General features: G+C 42.7%; 1 protein-coding gene across 8 annotated transcripts in view; it reads right to left on the bottom strand.

Annotated features, from left to right (window-relative positions):
- Positions 1 to 20,384, bottom strand: part of trappc9 (trafficking protein particle complex subunit 9) — a 209,727-nt gene that overhangs the window by 175,731 nt on the left and 13,612 nt on the right. For all 8 annotated transcript variants that reach the window (XM_047819251.1, XM_047819249.1, XM_047819252.1 and 5 more), the window contains one exon: positions 9,553 to 9,696. In XM_047819251.1, coding sequence (XP_047675207.1) covers positions 9,553 to 9,696 — 144 coding nt within the window. The remainder of the gene's footprint in view (positions 1 to 9,552; positions 9,697 to 20,384) is intronic.

The raw sequence follows: 20,384 nt of genomic DNA, 5'->3' as shown, positions 1-20,384 counted from the left end.
GAGTTTAATTAATGCAATCTTCAATTTGGATTCAGTCACCAAATGACATTAAAAAAAAAATGATCGTGTTTCAGTTAAAGCTTTGATTTAACTTTTTTTTACTTCCTGTTTGTTTACACAAACAAAACACACCTTAAAATGTAAAAAAAAGTGATCTGACGCAGAAAAAAAAAACCCATTGCTCCGCCCACTGCTAAACATCATCGCTACGGCAACTACTAACAGAGTAGGAACGTGTGTAAGTCAATAGGAAGGTACACAGGAAGTTAAGGACATTAAGGTAAAGAACTTCCTGTGTACATTAATTGCCTCTGACTGGATAACAGCAGCTTCTACAAATTGACTAGTTGCCCTTCATTATTACTGAGTGTCACATTTCTCTGGGGTTAATCATCCTGGGGGTAATAACTTCATTCATTTACACCGACTCTGCCCTGTATTTTACACTTTTGTTTGTTTGTTTTTTTTACAGAAATGCCCCAGGCTGCTATTCATGTGGGCAAAAGTGTGCAATTGTGTAAAAAAAAAAAAAAGAGACTCTGAGGGCCGTGAAAACACATCATCTCGCACTTTTTTCTTTTAGTGCGTTCGATTGGTGAGTATATATATAAATATATATATAAATATAAATACTGGCGCAATTCAACAATAAGGTATCGCTGTTAAAAAATAATAAGTTAAAAAAAAAAAGTTCTATCGTTCGAGATGAAACTGAGACACATTAAAACTGCAGGGGAAAAAAAAATACAAAAAATCGCCAAATTTCACGAGGAAAAAAAAAACGTAGCAATTTACACCTCAGATCACCGCAGAACTCTGAAGCCCTCGCTGCTCTCTCCTCCGAGCTTGTGGGCTCTAATTAAAGCTTTATTTGGCTTCATTTTCACAACCGTTGGTAAAAAAAATAGCTCGTCATCGCACGACTCCTCCAGCTGGCGTGACCCGCTCTGACGCCGACACGCCTCGACAAACAGCTAATTATTCGGTGGCCTGCGTCTCGGCGATCCTGCGTCTTACCCTCGGATTACGGTCGGCCCGTCGTCTTGCCGACCGTACTCCTATTTCATCCTGCCGTGTGTTTTTAATTCAGTCTACCTCCTCCCTCAGCTTGAGCTCTTCATCCTTCCATCTCTCATTATTTTCATGTGGCCACCTCTAGAGGTTGAGAGTTGCCTTCACGCCCGCCGTCTCCGTGTCTCCGTGTCTCCGTGCCTCGCCACAAAGCCTTAAATAAAACATTTCCGTTGCCCGACTCGGCTAACGGCGCAGGTGGAGAGATTTTAAATGAGGTGTGTGTTCGGGGTACATGCGGATTTATTAACTGGAGGATTGTGTTTTTTTTTTAACAAGCGAAACAGCAAGTCTCGTCTATGCGGTGCGCTGTGGTGCTCCGCACTCAGTGTGTCTTAATGAGAGGACTGGGCTTGTGTGGCGCGTTGCAGCGTCACGAGACGGAGGAAGTCCGACTCTCTGCTGTTACATCCAACCTGGATCCAATTAATGCATCCCATAAATAACTGCGGGTAAACGACTGGGCTCGTCAGTGTAGTCGGGTTTTCATTGCCATGGCAACCAACGTACGCCACCAGCATCGCGGAACATGGTGTTTTCGCAGGTTTACAGATATCTACGTTATCGCTTTAAATAATCCCATAAAGCTCATTAATCCCATGAGATGCTTATTTTCTATCCTCTGTGGCAGTTTTCACGATAAGAGGCAACACACTCGAACACACCACAGCCCGTAGAGTACAGCACATAAGTTTCAGCCCAGAAACCATGTTCCACGTGATACTGAACATCTTCCAGGTTCTTTGTACAAGTCTGGTGTAAATTGGGATTCAGACTGATGGAAGGCTCTCACTCACTCTCATTTACTACCGCTTATCCGAACTACCTCGGGTCACAGGGAGCCTGTGCCTATCTCAGGCGTCATCGGGCATCGAGGCAGGATACACCCTGGACGGAGTGCCAACCCATCACAGGGCACACACACACTCTCATTCACACACACACTCACACACTACGGACAATTTTCCAGAGATGCCAATCAACCTACCATGCATGTCTTTGGACCGGGGGAGGAAACCGGAGTACCCGGAGGAAACCCCCGAGGCACGGGGAGAACATGCAAACTCCACAAACACAAGGCGGAGGCGGGAATCGAACCCCCGACCCTGGAGGTGTGAGGTGAACGTGCTAACCACTAAGCCACCGTGCCCCTGATGGAAGGCTAAAGTAGGTAATAATAATCTGATCGTTTTCATTCTTCTAACATGTCGTATGGACAACACCAGGACCCACAACCTGTGGTCCGATCTGTGTGTCTCGTTCTCTGTCAATAAAAGTCATTATTCTTCTTCGTATCTGATCAGATCCAGGTGTTATAGTATAGAGATCGGTTCGACTGGTGGGTATTGATGTGGGCGTGGAGTTGAGTAGGTCATAGAAATCTCAGACGATCAGAAAAACGTTCAGGTGAATAAATATCATATCCTATTATCATCCATCCATCCATCCATCCATCTAACTGCAGATATCTGTCTGTACTTATACATTGACATGACTATCTAATTATCCCTTCCTCCTTCTATACATCTCTCTATGCAAACATCCATCCACCTACTTATCTATCCTTCCCTCTCTATCCATCCACCCACTTATCTAACCATCTCTGTCTATCCATCCACTTAACAGGCTTCCCATCCATCCACTTTTAGGTCAGTCTATGAATCTTTCCTATTATCCATCCACCCGTTCTCCGTCCACCTATCAATCATTCATCATCCACCTTTATATCCATAGATCTATCCATCTAGCTCTCCATCCATCCAGCCATCCACTTGCCCCTGCTGAAATCTGATTGGCCCCTGATTGGCCCCCAAACAATTGGCGGCACTCGAGCATTTGAAAAAGGAATGACTACCAAAATGTACTCGCACCGTACTGAATAAATTATTTTGTGTGCTTGAATGTACCCTGTACTTGGCCCCTGAATGTAACATTTGGCCCCTTAATGGCCCCTGTTACAGAAAAATACACACACACACACACCTCCTTTGTTGTCCATTAAGGCATTTTCAGCCATGTTCCGACTGCTGCTGTGAGATTTTAAGTTGTAGACCGTGGTAGCTGTGGCATGTTAATTAGTTTCATGATTCATGTTCACATCCTTCCTGACTCCCTGCTCTGACTACACACTCTCTTCACTGCTCCTGGAATTGGACTCATGGAGGCAGTAAAGGAGGCAGTTCAGAGGTCTGACTCATTTAAACTCCATACACAGAGACCACTTGAAGAACAACCGGAGGAGGGTTTAGTGCACAGGGGCACTAAAAAGTCGTATTATTTATTTAATTGTATTCAAATTAGTGATGGTAGCATTTGCTAAAAGAAAAAATAATAATAATAAATCTGGTCTCTTCTGTTTGTTTGTTTGTTTGTTTATTTATTTGTTTGTTTTTTAAATGAAGAACATTTTTCAAAAAAATTGTCACATGCTTATATTTGTATTTTTTTATAGAAACAATTATCACAGTGACTACACCTTTTTTTTAATTCAAATTAAAATAAAATTAATTTTATTCTAAAGTATTCCTGAGTTATTTATTTTTATTGTCCGATTATTCGAGAGCTTCTGCTCCTAAAATATGGTCCGATATGTGCACTGTTATTGACTCTATTTAAACATTACTTCTACACACACACACACAAACACACACACACACGTGTTTATCATTGTACCAAATGATGAAATTATTTGTAATGCAAGTTTATTCCAGTCGCTGAAAAATGGAACGTTGTTTGGAGAATGATGTCTGTGGTGTGTGTGGTCCTTTAGAAACAAATCTGATGTTGATTGACAGCTGGTACACAGGGGTGTGTGTGTGTGGAAACCGACAGTTTGCCTGTTCTGCCTTTCTGACAGAAAATAAAACAAACCAAACAAATAAAACCTTGACATTTGAACGACGTGTGAGTGTGTAACCTGCCAAGCGTTAAGACAAAAGAAAAAATCTTTTATTAGAAAGTCTGAGCGGTTGATTTCATCCTGATTCTGTTGAATAACCTCCAGCATATATGGACCAGCTGTTCAATATATAATAACTTATGTTTTACTCACTATATTAAAGAGTCGGTCTATAACATTTTAACCTACTCTTCTACTCTTTGAAATATGGGGGGGGGGGGATTTCCAATATTACAGTTCAGTTTCCTATTTTATGTTTAAAGTATCTGTTTACATTTTTCTGGCCCTGAAATTAGCTTGGTGTCCAGAGAAAACCACGCCGTTTGTTTCCTACAAGACAACCCAAATAAACTAAGCATGCATTGAAAAAAACTTTATTCACAATATTACAACAGTGTTTGTGTGTGTGGTTACATATTTCTGGCCCTGAAATTAGCTCTGGACTCAGAGTAAAGCTGACTTCCTTATAAAGCAAACCAGAAGAGACGCATAAAATAGTCTGAAAAGAAGAGCTTGTTGTATCTGATTGCATTTCACCTCCCTGGCAGCAGAGGGACTCTAGATATCACACACTGCTTCTTTAAGGTCTATAAATCATTTAAAATCTGTATAGTACTTCGGTACATGTTCTTCTCATTCTCATTTTTTAATTCACACTTTTTCTCTAATTTAATTTTAGAAAAATGAGTTCTTTCTGTCCACCTCAGATGAAAAGAGAACGCTGATAAAAGATTATTTTAAAACCGGATCCTGGATAAAGAACGGATACGGCTTCAAGGTCAGTTGGTTTCGGAGAGATAATGAGGTATTTATATTCACGCTTTCAGGAACTTTAGCGCCTCATTCATCACTCTTATGGGTCAAGACACCTGCATCCTAATCCATTTTATATATGGAAAGAAATCTGGAGTTAAAAACCCAAAACGTTTGGGCAAAAGCTACAGCAAATACTCATTGATACTGAAACTGAGTTTTAATCAATCAGGGGCAAGAAAACATTTATACTCATCTCTACCCTAGTTATTACGAGTGTTCTTCCACTTAGTCTAGTGCGGGGGTCCTCAACCTTAAACGCTCAAATAGCCATTTGGACACGTTGCCCACAGAAAAAAAAAAAAACAGGGAGCCACAAAACCCATTTGACATCTAAAATGAAGAGAACATCGTTCCGCATCATTTTTTACCTTTATGGAAAGTATAGAAAAAACTGTCCTGTGTTGCATTTATGAAATCAATGAACTGCTACCGAGTAAACGACATTTTATTTCTACAGGCAAACAAAAAGACTTTGAACGGTTTGAACTAACCTTAAGAAAAAAGACGCTGGGTTGAAGGTTACTTTCAAATAAAATGTTCGATGTCTAATCGAGTCCTCTTCGTATTCATGACATCAACATTTTAACTTGCGGGCTGCAGCGGACCGAAAGTCGGCGGTTATGACGCGTATTTTGAGCGACAAACAAATTAAACGCGGTTTATTTTAATGTTACAAGAGCATCATGATCTTAGAATTCCATTTTTTAAAAAACTAACTAAAAATAAAATAAATTTAATTAAATATTTATTTTCCAAACCTACAGGGAGCCGCAGCAGAGGGATGAAAAAGAGCCGCGGGTTGCCGACCTTTGGGCTAGTGGGATCTCTCTTCATAACGTTAGCAGGCTGATTTACCCGCAGCTACATTAGTTAGCTTGGGTTGAGTCAGGTTTTGTTTTACTAAGCTTTGTTTTATTTCATTTGAATCCCAGCACCATCAAGCTGCTACTTCAAGCTTGCACTTGAGCAAGGCCTTTAACCAGGAAGTGCTCAGCTGTACAAATGAGTTAATTGTCCGTCACTCCGGACAAGGACAACTGCCATAATGTAAGAGTTATCATCTCCCCTAGTCCGTGTCAGCTGCTATGACCAAACCTTTTGATGAAGAAGTTTTAGCAGGTTGCTCGAATTGGAGCATGCTGCTGTTGTTCTTCTTACAGTCTGCCTTGCTTTGATTTACGTTGTCATGGAAAACAAACAAGATCGCCGTAGGTTAGTGCTGTTTGTACATCAGTATGAGCGCGTGACGTTGGCGTCGATAAAGCCCCAGCATATTGCGAGGTCGGATTTTAGACACTGTGGTGGAAATTTCTAATCTTAAGATGTTCATAAGGCTTTGTCCTTCTATGCTTGTACCCTGTGTGTGTCATGACCAGAGACTGACAGTGTCATCAGTAGGTTTTGTTAAGATTATGACAAGGGCAGTAGGGACTGGGGAGGAGTTTTCCATAAACAATGTCCAATAGGTCCTCTAGAACAGTGGTCCCCAACCCCCGGGCCGCGGACCGGTACGTGGACCAAATGGTACCAGGCCGCCCAAGGAACATTAAATTATTTCCATTTTATTTACTGTGGTGTATTTCTCTCGGGTTTGTGCGACTTTCCATGGACGAGAGGTTAACCGGGAGCTGAGAGACGTCACCTAAAGCCGCACCGATACCGCGCATGCGCAAAATATCATGATATCGGGCCGGGTTTAGGTGACGTCTGGAGCTGAGCGGCTGCGAGCGGCAGTGGTGTTGTAGCTTTGGTGGAGAGAGAAGGTGTGTATCGCTCTTCTCTCTGTTCACCGGTACTTTGTCATGTTTAACAGTGCTTGGTGTACGTGTATATTGTGTTTGCTCAAATTTAACCCACAAATGAGCAAAAATGAGCACGAAACAGACGTCGTTAGAAAGTTAGAAACTCTGCCGGTGTTCTGGATTAAAGTCATGGTGGAATACCCTGAGATTGTCACCACAGCACTTAAATCCCTATCGCCATTTCCGACATGCTATCTGTGTGAAGCGGGGATTTCTGCAGTGATGGCAACCGAAACAAAACAACGGAATAAACTGGACATAAGCGACACACTTCGGGTGTCATTGTCTCCTATTACCCCAGATGGAACCGTCTCGTTGTAAAGAAACAAGCTCAGGGTTCTCATTGATTTAGCGTTGTAGTGAGTTAAAAAGGCGTGTTTAAATACAATTACATTAAAATTATTTATTTTAATTTAATTGTATAGCCGCCACCCCCACCCCCAGCGGGACGCGGTAAAATGATCAAACATTAACCGGTCTGCGGCGAAAAAAAGCTTGGGGACCACTCCTCTAGAAGACCTTGGCCTGTTCTGATTAGCTTGGTCAGGAGATGAGCATGCGATAATTTTGAGCCGATGATTGATGATGTTTTGCCAAGACACATGGATTATTATTATTATTATCTCTCTATCCTCAGAACTTCCACAACAACACTGACAATGGCCACAACATCCTTATAATTAATTCAAGAACCCAAAACTAGAGGCACATTGGAGAGGAAATACGATGGCGGAAGGAAGCGATGATGAATGTTGACATATTCTGTGTTTCTCTTTGTTGTCGCTGCAGATTCACCTGACAAACCAAGCTTACCACTGTATGCTGAGAAGGAGTGCAGCATAAGATGATCATTTTTTAATTTACTTCAACAGGACTGGAGCAAGTTCAATACAAGGGGCAGATATAAACAACAGTGGGAGTGGGCAGGAGTGGTAAACATCCCAGCTTTCCAGATTTCTCTCTCAACGACTGCTCCCTGCCATCTGTTTCAGTTTTTACAGGGTCTCAGGCAACGATCCATGATTCCGATCCAACTGATAAAGGGTAAGCAGATTATGGACGATCGGCTTCATTCCTTCATGCAACCCAGGCCAGATTTCTTTATCCCTGACCACAGTCTCTGGCTCCTGCAAGAGGAGATCCCCAAATGTAGGGAAGTCAAGTCTCGAGTTTCCTGAGGTTTGCTGGTCTGTTCATTTGGACTTGCCCCAGACGAAACGGCATCACCAAATATGGTTTTGGACACATCTCTTTTCTTTTCACATACACAGTTTGACAATAAGCAAATGCCTGGTTCTGTAAACCACATGGATCACTGGCTGAATTTACAAATGAAAATAAATTGTCAAAGTAAATTCAAATTCAAACTTTGCTTTCTTTTTCTCTAAAGGCTTGATCTAGTCTTGGTCTTGACCCCCACTTTAATGCTTGATCTTGTCTTGGTCTTGACCTCCACTTTAATGCTTGATCTAGTCTTGGTCTTGACCCCCCACTTTAAGACTTGATCTTGTCTTGGTCTTGACCCCCCACTTTAAGACTTGATCTTGTCTTGACCCACACTTTAATGCTTGATCTTGTCTTGGTCTTGACCCCCACTTTAATGCTTGATCTTGTCTTGGTCTTGACCTCCACTTTAATGCTTGATCTAGTCTTGGTCGTGACCCCCTCTTTAAGACTTGATCTTGTCTTGGTCTTGACCCCACACTTTAAGACTTGATTTTGTCTTGGTCTTGACTCCCCACTTTAAGACTTGATCTTGTCTTGGTCTTGACCCCCCACTTTAAGACTTGATCTTATCTTGGTCTTGACCCCCCACTTTAAGACTTGAGCTTGTCTTGGTCTTGACCCCCCTAATTTTTAAGAGTGGACCCTGACTTGGCCCCTTTAACCTACTTAATTTTTGGTCTTAACATAGTCTCTGCTAGTCCAAATCGGTCATTTGTTCTAGAAACCGATGGTGATTCTTGGTCTTCTCTGGGATCATCTCCAGGACCTATTCAGTTGGCCATGGCCGATACCTCTCTAACAGGAGCCGACTGGGGTCAACCTCATTAGATTCTCAAATCACCCCAGCTGCTTCCCATCAATTCGTAGAAGCAGCAGCTCTTCTTTGAAACTCGCTCAGGTTTGCTGACCTCAATCTACTTGTTAATTTTTTTTTCCCGTCATGCAGGAATAAGATCCCAAGATACATTTCTGTCAGAGTCACTATCCTCTCACCTGAAGTGAACTTCCAAGTCTTTTCTGTTAGCCTTAGTCACCATGTTCAACAGAACGACATTCCATTGGGTGTCAGAAGTTTGGATGGTACCAAATATTAAGGGAAAAATGTCTTGTTGTATTATAACTGGATTAAGAGAGGGCTGGAAAGACCAGACCATTTTCAGTGCACTTCAACCTAAAAAGTACTGCGCTCCAATAACCGAACTACAGGGACTGCTTATAGAGTATTCATTCTTCATAGTATGTTCAGTTATTTAGATATATATACAAAGGCATGAGGGCAAACAAAGTAAGTGTGTGTGTGTGTGTGTGTGTGTGTGTGTGTGTGTGTGTGTGTGTGTAAATCCCAGTGGTGCTTTTGAGCAAAATCTGTAACCCTGAACTATTCAGCTCTTTTTTAGTCTTTAATCCCTCTTTCCTCTCTTTTCACTCTCCATCTTACACTTTCTTTCTTACTTTTTCCCTTCATGTCTCCTTCTCTAAACTGAGCAAAAGTTTAATTTTGTCTGTTAGAAAGAAAGAGAGAGGGAGAGAGAGAAAGAGAGAGAGAGACCATGGTGTACATGGTATTACAGAAAGTCAAGCATTGCCTGTAGCAAGGAGGCTCCAGATTAAATGTGTGTGTATGTACATGAGGGAGTGTTTATGTGGATCTGTGCATGTGTGAAAGATTGGTGTGTGTGTGTGTGTGTGTGTGTGTGTGTGTGTGTGTGTGTGTGTGTGTGTGTGTGAAAGACAGACCTTGATCTGACAGGAAGTCCAGCATGGTCTGTAAGAGGAAGGAGAGGTGGCGGACGCTGAGGGCGGGGTTCCCCATGCGCCGGGACGCGTACACCAGTTCATGCAGTAAACGCATCTGTACAGCTGCCCAGCCACGGTGAGTTCCTACACACACACACACACACACACACACACAGAATGATAGACAATCAGAAATAGAACAAAGCAAGAGTGAGTGAGATGAAGGGAGGAATGGGGGGGAGGGGGAAAGAGAGAGAGAGAGAGAGAGAGAGAGAAACCCGAATCTCACTCATTCCGTTATTATTATTATTATTATTATTATTATTATTATTATTATTATTATTATTATTGCTGTTATTCATGTTCTTTATTACTGATAATATTGTTGTTTTCTGTTGTACTCCTAAGTCATATATACAAACTAATGCCAAAAAGCCACCACGACTGAACTGAACTGTTTCATTAGTAAGCTGTGTGTGAACACATCATCGGGGTTTGTGTGTGTGTGTGTGTTAAGGTTGTAAATCTGACTCACACACACGATCATCTGCTCAGCATTAATGCACATCCCGCCTACTCTGCTGCAGCTTATTAATACACTTCTGAATGTGTTCCAGCCAACACTGCTAAAAATATCCCCCAGACTGATCTCGTAGGTCTAAACCTGATCAGATAAACAGAGAAATGTTTCTCTTATCTTCATTAAGAAATCCTGCCTATAAAACACAAAGATGATGAATTTCCTGGAAGCTGCAGGACAGAGTTTTAGAATATGAAGATCTGCGAGTTCTCCAGGGAGATCACGAGATGTTGATGAAATATTGAGCAGCTATATAGATGATAGCGTGTGGTGCTAGGTTTTAGTTTGAAGTAAGGAGATTACATCCAAGATGAGAGAACTTCCATGGATACCACAGAAGGCATGGTTCAGAGGAGGGGTCCAGAGTCCAAACTGTACAGTGTGAAACGAACATTACGGCTGGTTGCTTAGCAACAGAAACCCAATCAGAACCTGAACCGTTTCAAACGTATAAAAACGGCTGCTAGAACATTACGGCTGGTTGCTTAGCAACAGAAACCCAACCAGAACCTGAACCGTTTAAAACACGTAAAAACGGCAGTTAGAACATTACGGCTGGTTGCTTAGCAACAGAAACCCAATCAGAACCTGAACCAAAACGGCTGTTAGAACATTACGGCTGGTTGCTTAGCAACAGAAACCCAATCAGAACCTGAACCATTTAAAACGTATAAAAACGGCTGTTAGAACATTACGGCTGGTTGCTTAGCAACAGAAACCCAACCAGAACCTGAACCGTTTAAAACACATAAAAACGGCTCTACAGACAGAGTCAGTTGGAAAAACACTGAACATCAAGTGCACGCTGTAGTGAGGAGGAAAGACGTCACTGAAAAATTAGCGGAAGTTGGAGATCAAAGAACGAACGACCGATCAACTAAACGCAAAAAAAAAAAAAAAAATGCAAAAAAGATGATAAAGCTATGAAAGAACCTGCTGTTATACCTTATCTGTTATCTGAAAGCGTAAGACTAGCCGTTATTTAAAGCGGACACGGTCTGTTGTGGTGAAGAAAGAGCTGAGCTGCAAGGCGAAGCTCTCTATTTACCAGTCGATCTACGTTCCAACCCTCACTTATGGTCATGAGCTTTGGGTCATGACCGAAAGCACGAGATCCCGGATACAGGCGGCCGAAATGAGTTTCCTCCGTAGGGTGGCTGGGCGCTCCCTTAGAGATAGGGGTGAGGAGCTCGGTCACTCGGGAGGAGCTCAGAGTAGAGACGCTGCTCCTCCACATCGAGACGAGTCAGCTGAGGTGGCTTGGGCATCTGTTCTGGATGCCTCCTGGACGCCTCCCTGGGGAGGTGTTCCGGGCATGTCCAACCGGGAGGAGGCCCCAGGGAAGACCTAGGACACGCTGGAGAGACAATGTCTATTCCCCCGGAAGAGGTGGAAGAAGTGTCTGGGGAGAAGGAAGTCTGGGCATCCCTGCTTAGACTGCTGCCCCTGCGACCCGGCCCCGGATAAGCGGCAGAAGATGGATGGATGGATGGACGGACGGACGAACGGACGGATGGACTTACTGGATTTATCCAATCAGGATCGTCGATACGTGAATATGCAAATTAGATAAAGGGAGCAGTGTGAAACCTCTAACTACATAAACTCAGGATAACATTTACTCAGAGTTTACTAGAACCCAGGGGAAATAATCCATATGTGAAAAGCCTTATATAAAGGTGTGGAAGCTATTTACATTCTGGGGCAAATAAAATAATGGGTTCAACTGGTCATGTTTCCTCCTGAGTCTACTTTTATGATGACTGACTGAGATGTAAAACAAGATCTTCATCACACTGGGGCACTTCTATGGTGCGGATGGACAGAGAAAAAGCAGGTCTGAGGGGCCTGCGGGGGGCGTTATTCGAGCACGATGAAATACCGTGCATCTGAAAGTTGTATTCTTTCACCGCTTGAGTGATGATACAAAAATGGAAATAAATAAATAAATAAATAAATAAATAAATTGCAAACCGACAGGCACGAAGGTAAAAGTATGGCTGTGTGAAGACATCCTTAATCTAAAGATCTTTCTCGATTTTTTCTTCTTCTTCTTCTCTTGCGCTACATCCTCCTCCAGCTCAAGTCAAATGTCTTCATGGTGTGTTCTGGTGTGTGGTGTGGTGTGTGCTGATACAGAAGCTGAATCTCATTAGATACAGCGAGAACATAAAGCCATCGCTGGAGCTGCTGAGCTATCGCGCTGGAGCATATGGATCTAAAGGACAGCAGTCATCCAAACCCGAGCCGTCGGCTCGTACATTCGGGTCACCTGCTTTCAAAGCTCTTGTTCTCTCTTGCACAAATGAACAAGGTTCAAAGCAAAAACACACACAAACACACACACACACACACACCTTCATCCCTAATTCCCTCTCTCCATCATACAGATACATGCCTATAAACTGCAGATTGTGGGCTGAGGCAGATTCATCCTTCAATGTCAAAGCCATTTTCTTTCTTTCTTTTTTTTTTTTTTTTAAACTCGCTCGCTCCTTCCTCCTTTTCCCGCCGAGATGCACGACTAAATTCAGTTCCAAACGCTTAAATATGTTAAATGACAAACTCTGGATCGATACAGAGAAGGACCTGGGGGTAAATATGAGGAAGGTTTCAAATTATTTCCGTCTGAAAACAGTAAAACATACAATTTTCATACTCGTTGGCTATCGGTCGCTAGATTAAAACGAGTTACGTTGTTTCCTGATACGGAGGCGACACGCAGCTATAAACCGTCGTCGCCGATATAAGAGCCATAACTATGGCAACAATTTAGCTGGACCGACTGAAAGAAGCTAGTGCAAGTGACAAAAAAATAAAAAATCCATCATTTCGAATACACACGCGGTAACGCCGCGCCACACCGACTCGGGGGAGGTTTTATGGCTTTTCGGTCATTTCGCAGCATTTTGGTGAGATTTACGCCATCGAGGTTTTAACTGGTTGTGTCATTAAAACATTAATATGCAATAACAGATAGCTTTAATTAATTATGACAGTGGCGGGCAGACTTAATTAGAGCCGAGCTGCTAAACGTTATTTAAAACTCAAGTGTTTCTCGCTCAGTGTCTCTCCATTTTTTTTTTTTCCATCTCTAGCTGCCTGTCACTCTGTCTGAGTAATTGAAGTCAGGAAGATTCCCAGGCCAATTAAAAACCCATTTACTCCTCTATTTGTCCTTGTGGTTCTCAAGTGAATAAAGCGAGAGAGAGAGATAGATGGACAAGAAGTGGAATCCTGGCCTACGCTCGACTCCAAACACCAACACTGAGGTCACATGATGATCCTGGAAGCCTTTAATTGGAGAAAAAGTTCTGACCAACGCGACATGTTAATGGACTAAACCTGTCAGATACGTCGTATATGTAGACCACAATAAGATGCAGGTGGGGAGGGGTGAAAACTTTTGAACATTGATGATTGGTATTCTGAGACGTTATTTATCCTCATTTCGTCCTGCTTTTCGGATGCTGCATAAGATTATGGACGGAATAACAATTTACACTGATGGTCCTGTTCATCTTCATGTATGGTGTTGCCCGTCGGTGCATCGGGTGTTCTCGGAGGGAATAGATGGATCTCAACACCATCCAGTCGCTGATGGAAAGGGGTTAAAAAAAAGAGAGAGAGAATATGCTGGAAAAGTAAAGCATGTGCATGAGCTGGAGGATTTTAAGTGTTCAGGACAAACAAGAGACTCCTGAAGAACCTTCTCAGAACATCAAAACCATCCAGGCAACAACATGCAGGATTAAGAATCAAGTAAGTGTTTAATAATTCGAGGTCTAGGTTTGATGTGACAACATTTCACTTATTAAATATGCATGTGACTCGGAATGAACCGATCGTGTCCAAAAGTATCAATGAAACGATGAAGAGATTCTAATTAACCTTGAAAAATGATCAGCCATTTCTGGACCTTCTTTCATCTGACACGCTTTTTCAGCTCTTTCGGTACATCAGCGATGATGGATCTCGTCGGTGAAAGGTATTGATCATTAAAAGGTGTAGAGAATTTCTGAAGCATTAGATGTTCCATGGAATACAGTAAAGGCCACCAACAAGTGGAGAAAATGGAGCACCACCGTGACATCACCGGTTTTGGAGGGACGTCCTATCGTTGGAGGGTTTCATCACCATCAGGGAGACCTAGAGCCGAAAGACCTACAGCAACATTAAAAGGAGCTGCAGGAATATATGACAAACAAAGGACCTCTCAGAGGCTTCTCCTGTTTGGGGAAGTGTGGCTAGACCTGAGACTTTCTCACAAATTATCAATAAAATTTATTTATTTTTAAACATCCATGCTCGAGCGAAGTCGCTCCAAACCATGAAGCAAAAATTGTTAGGGTCTGATCAGAAAATCTAAACAGATATGTTTGGCAAAAAGCTAAGGCAGCTTTTCACCCAGAGAACATCATTCTCACGCTAAAGCATGGTGCTGGCAGCATCATCAGCTCAGACTGGGGTTATAATCGCTATATAATGGGTATAATACGACACGAGACAGAGAGAATCGAGGATCGCTCCAGATACCAAACCATTCTAGCACAAAAACGTGCAGGTGAGTTCAGATGATGACGAGTGTTTTGGAAATGACCCGATGTCTCCGATCTGGACAAACTAAACAATTTTATTTGGGGGGGGGTGTGAATACTTACGCAACCGAGTTGCTTTCTTTTTCCTTCATTCTAACATCTTGGTTGTTGTAGCGTTTTAAAAAAGGTGGCTTTGTTTTTTTTAGTGTGTGAGTGTGTAGATGTTTTATATCCTGTGTTAAAAGCGGCATCGCGTACGTACGTTCCTCAGACCGTACTTGAATAGCAAGATCAGTTAAAAAGAAAGAAAGAAAGAAAGAAAAAGAAAGAACAATACCGAAGCACTGAGGGATTAGAAGCGAGTTTCCCACTCAAGAAGGTCTAAAGATGCAGCGAGGAAGAGATCAATATTCCACCACAGCTTTCAGACAGAATAGGGAAACTTTACTATTAGCACAGAATCCCAGTGAGCCACAAAAACACACTGAGGATCATCATCATCATCATCATCATCATACCATGACCATGATCTCTGAGGTGGTCATGTATAAAACACTTTTCAGTTTTATTTCCCATCAGGGTACGGTTTCAGTCCCAGACAGTCCTGAGCTCTCGACTTGATTAGCGAAATCCCTTCTTCTCCACGCTGTAACTAATAAAACACTGCTGATGATCCACAATAAAGAGACATCTGTTCTTTACTCACCCAGATATTACGCTCCATCTCGCATATTAATCTTTATAATCCGATTTTAAGCAGCATCTTAGACGAGTCGAGTTTAAACCTTTTTGTCTATTTCCACTGTGGTTAATAGCTACATTACCCACAATGCCTTTTTATCTGATATTCCGCTAGCCCTGCAGTGGGATTTGCAACTCGTTCTTTAAAAGAGAGCGATGCGGTGATTCTCCCTCGCTTCCTCATCTGTACACTATCCATGTACTAGCTAACTTGTAAAAAATGTCATTTTCATGCTAATACAAGCGCCGATGCCATCGCCAGTGGCGGGACTAGAGTTTTATACACGGGGTGGCCAAGGCGACTAGCACAAATGTCAACGTAATGTATATTATGGCTAGAGTGGGGAACGGACCGATCTCTCGTCTGATTAATCCGTTAATAGCGTCTAACGTCGATTTATATAGCGACGTAAATTTCGAATTATTTTTCTGGTAAACTAAATCTTGATGTTTAATCTCGAAACATAGCGAAATTTGATGTTTTAGTATTCTTCTCTACCTCTCTAACTCTCTCATCGTCGATCGATGGATTTGGAATGTTTGGTGGATCCGCGACCGGACGCCGTCAAACGAAGACTTCTTTTGATAGGTGAAATGAGATGTCGATCAGCATCAAACTTCCAATGCTATCAAATAAAAATTCAGGGTGGCCAATCAGATGTCAGGGGTGTTCAGTGCCACCCCGGACACCCCTCTGTCTCCGCCACTGGCCTTCACGCTCTCCTTCCTGTAGATCAGGAAGCCTAGCTGAGTCTCAATGTGCCCTGGGACTGTGAGTCCACCACAGGTAAGTGAAGAATTAGAAACATTACTGCTTCATTTCTTGCTCTTTGAAGGCAAAATAAGGTCTGGACTCCACAGCAGCTATTATTGGCCAAGGACCGCCCACGAGAGCGTCTTACTCTGACGGACATGTAAAGCGACTGATCACGGTTCGTTTTGTTTAGCGTCAGGTTTAGAGGCGTCCCGACAAGCCTCTAGACGTCCCCTACAAAATCAGACCTTAATCTAAACCATGAACTTCACATCATTTGGAAAATCCAGCATTTACAGCTATAACTGCGACAACTTCCTTGTTCCATGAGGGAAGTAGAGTAACATGGCGGCTTTGTTTCCAGGAGGACCATTTAAAAAAGAAAAACCCAGGAAATCCTTTACAGAACCCAACCAATCAGAAACTGTTGAAGTGTTTCGAATTTCGTGTCAAACGCATCAGACTTTCAGCCAACAGTTTGTAGGCATGAAATCTGAGGCTGAGACTAGCCATGTATCCGTGTTAGCGACGACGTCCTCCTGAGATACAAGCGTAGCACCACCTCCAACCTCTCACAGGAAAAGGGAAAACACAACACCAGCCAAATATTAGCTTTATGTCTCTGCTTTATTCCCCACCGAAGATAAACTTACACAGAATTGTGGTGGTTGAACAAGCACTTAGGGAACCTCAGAGAGCAGAAATGGGTTTGATATCAGTGTTTACTTTGAAGATACAAACAGTTGAGTGGAAAAAAAAAAAAAAACGGGCTTTTCTATGAATCTCTCAACTCTAGTATTCATTCATTCATTCATTCATTTTCTACCGCTTATCCGAACTTCTCGGGTCACGGGGAGCCTGTGCCTATCTCAGGCGTCATCTTGCATCGAGGCAGGATACACCCTGGATGGAGTGCCAACCCATCACAGGGCACACACACTCTCTCATTCACTCACACACACACACTACGGACAATTTTCCAGTGATGCCAATCAACCTACCATGCATGTCTTTGGACCGGGGGAGGAAACCGGAGTACCAGGAGGAAACCCCCGAGGCACGGGGAGAACATGCAAACTCCACACACACAAGGCGGAGGCGGGAATCGAACCCCCAACCCTGGAGGTGTGAGGCGAACGTCCTAACCGCTAAGCCACCGTGCCTCCCAACTCCAGTATTGTAGGGGAAAAAAAAAACAGAACTACTGACAAAACACTACAAATCCACTACTGTGTCTACTTTAATAGGAGCTTCACGTTATCACCACTGCGTAGTGAGACACGACAAAGACGTTCAGTGATCAACATGGACACGATGAAACAGGAGGAAACTCCAAATTTCTCCGGTCAGTTGCTGTACTTAGCAGCAGACGCCATAAAGCCTCTGCTGGTATGTTCTTCACTCTTATCTCTTTTGAGCAAAGCCGCTTTCACGAGGATGCAGTGGTTTCTGTCAGCAAACATGTTGATATTCCTTTCTGGTACTTTGTGGGCAGAGATTAATGTTTTCTTCCCCATATCCAGGAAACTCACTGAAGCATGAAATGATGCTCATAAATGATTGCTGGAGGTCGCTGTTCTTCTTCACGCCTGTTTTCCGGTTTACTCAGTATGACGAGTGAAAACGGAGCGAGCGGGAAAGAAACTGAAATATCCAGAAATAAAACTCTAACCCAGTGGTCCGAATGACACGGTGAAACGAATCCCAGCTATTGTCCTATTGGCTGATTGGTCAAAATGTACATTGTGTAAACTCCTCACCTCTGGTGAACTTCTTAAACCACACCACAGTAGATCACACTTAGTCGCATGCTGCCATGTTTTGCTGTCCAATCTCCAGAGGTGAGTTTTTAATAAAAGTCTTTATGGCCTTATGTCTTGGCCTGATGGTTAGAGAGTCTGACTCCTAACCCTAAGGTTGTGGGTCCGAGTCTCGGACCGGCCACGACCGAGGTTCCCTTGAGCAAGGCACCGAACCCCCCCAGCTACTCCCTGGGTGCCGCAGCATAAATGGCTGCCCACTGCTCCGGGTGTGTGTTCACGGTGTGTGTGTGTTCACTGCTGTGTGTGTGCACAGAGAACAAACTCTGAGTATGGGTCACCATACTTAGCCGTACGTCACGTCACTTTCACTTTCACTTTCAAACAGCCTGCCAGATAAATGCGGGTGTAAAAATAAACTAATGTATGTGTGTACATGAAGAACGAGGGATGAGATGAGAGGCTTTTAGATAAAAGGCTTTATATTTTTAATCTGTCAGTCAGTCATCAGTCCTTCCGTCAGCTCTGGGTTCGGACGATCTTTTCTCCAGCAAAACAGTTTCCAAATAAAAATCAAGGACATCGCAGAGACGCTTTAGTCCTCTCTACACAGAGATGCTACCTGAAGAACAGCTTTACTTACATTTAAACAAACAGAACCTGCGTTTATTGGTGTGTCGTCCCAGTCACCATCGACGGACTGCAAGCGCATGACTAATATCACAAATAAAATCAAAGTGCCCATTTTAACGTTCATAAATCTCCTGCTTTGGACTGGGGAGGATATAAAAAAAAACTAAATAAAAGTAAAGGACATCCATGTCTTCCTAGGGGGTATGGTGATGAAGAATAATAAACAATTTTCAGTGCTGTTGTACAATCACTTCTTGCATTTCATAGCCTTGTGACTGTAATTTCTGGCACAGGGGGAGTCTGTTCTTAGTATGCGACGCCTGGTGAGTGCTGGCCTTGTTCCTGCTTCCCATGAAATCTCTCTCAATGATTTAATAACTTTAGAAATTTAAATCGAACATTTGTGTTATAACTCGACCGACGGACGGCTGTCTATTATCCCAGGTCCCGTATCATCTGTACCCAATTCAACATCCATTATACTTTATTTAACATCCATTGTATAATATTAAATATTATACTGAATATACACCATTCAGCACTCGCTACACTGCTCTTAAAGTCTATTACACTTCATTTCAGTTTCATTATACCTCCTCTACCATCTATTTAACCTCATCTAGCATCTGCTATACCTCATTCAACGCCTCATTCGAGAAATATTACACCCAGTTCGACATTTATTAAATACCATTCAACATCTTTTAAACTTCATTCAACATCTAATATACTTCACATAATATACTTCCAGCCTCCATTATACCTCACACCCATCGTTCGCTATACCTCTCACCTGAGGTTCGCTATTCCTACAGTGTCCGACATCTACTCTACCCCACAACCGGCATCCACTGCTACACCTCACAGGCGGAGTCCATTATACCTCACATTTCACATCCCATGTCCATTATACTTCACATCCAGCATCTACTATACCTCACATTCAGCCTCCATTATACCTCACACCCATCGTGCGCTATACCTCTCACCCGGGGTTCGACATCTACCCTACCCCGCAACTGGCATCTAATGCTACATCTTACAACCGGCATCCACTGCTACACCTCTCACATCCGTCGTCTACTACACCTCACATCCGTCGTCTACTACACCTCACATCCGTCGTCTACTATACCTCACATCCAACATCTACTATACCCCACATCCATCAGCTACACCACACATCCAACATATACTGTACCTCACATCCGTCATCTACTATACCTCACATCCATCATCTACTATACCTCACATCCATCATCTACTACACCTCACATCCATCATCTACTACACCTCACATCCATCATCTACTACACCTCACATCCATCATCTACTATACCTCACATCCATCATCTACTATACCTCACATCCATCATCTACTATACCTCACATCCATCATCTACTACACCTCACATCCATTATCTACTACACCTCACATCCATCATCTACTATACCTCACATCCATCATGTACTATACCTCACTTCCAGCATCTGTTAATTAAACCTCACATCTGAACATTTACTATACCTCATATCCAGTGTACATGACACCTCACATCCAACATCTAATATAACATCATACTATATCTCATTCAGCATCTATTAAAACTTTTACATCATGTTATACCTCACTTAGCACATCTCATTCAACACGTTATACCTCGTTCAACATCAGATTCAGGTTTATTAACAGAGCGTGTTGACACACACAAGGGATTTGGTTCCAGCCGTTTGTGACTCTCAAAACTACAGACATTACCTACACAATATCTACCTAATGTCAGCACCATAAAAGGCCAATAAAACTCTTCTTCAGTCTAAGACTC

Source organism: Tachysurus fulvidraco, chromosome 10 (genome assembly GCF_022655615.1).
Source record: "Tachysurus fulvidraco isolate hzauxx_2018 chromosome 10, HZAU_PFXX_2.0, whole genome shotgun sequence".
Classification (NCBI taxonomy): Eukaryota; Metazoa; Chordata; class Actinopteri; order Siluriformes; family Bagridae; genus Tachysurus; species Tachysurus fulvidraco.
The sequence above is the reverse complement of the archived record's forward strand: the minus strand, read 5'-3'. Positions and strand labels throughout refer to the sequence as shown.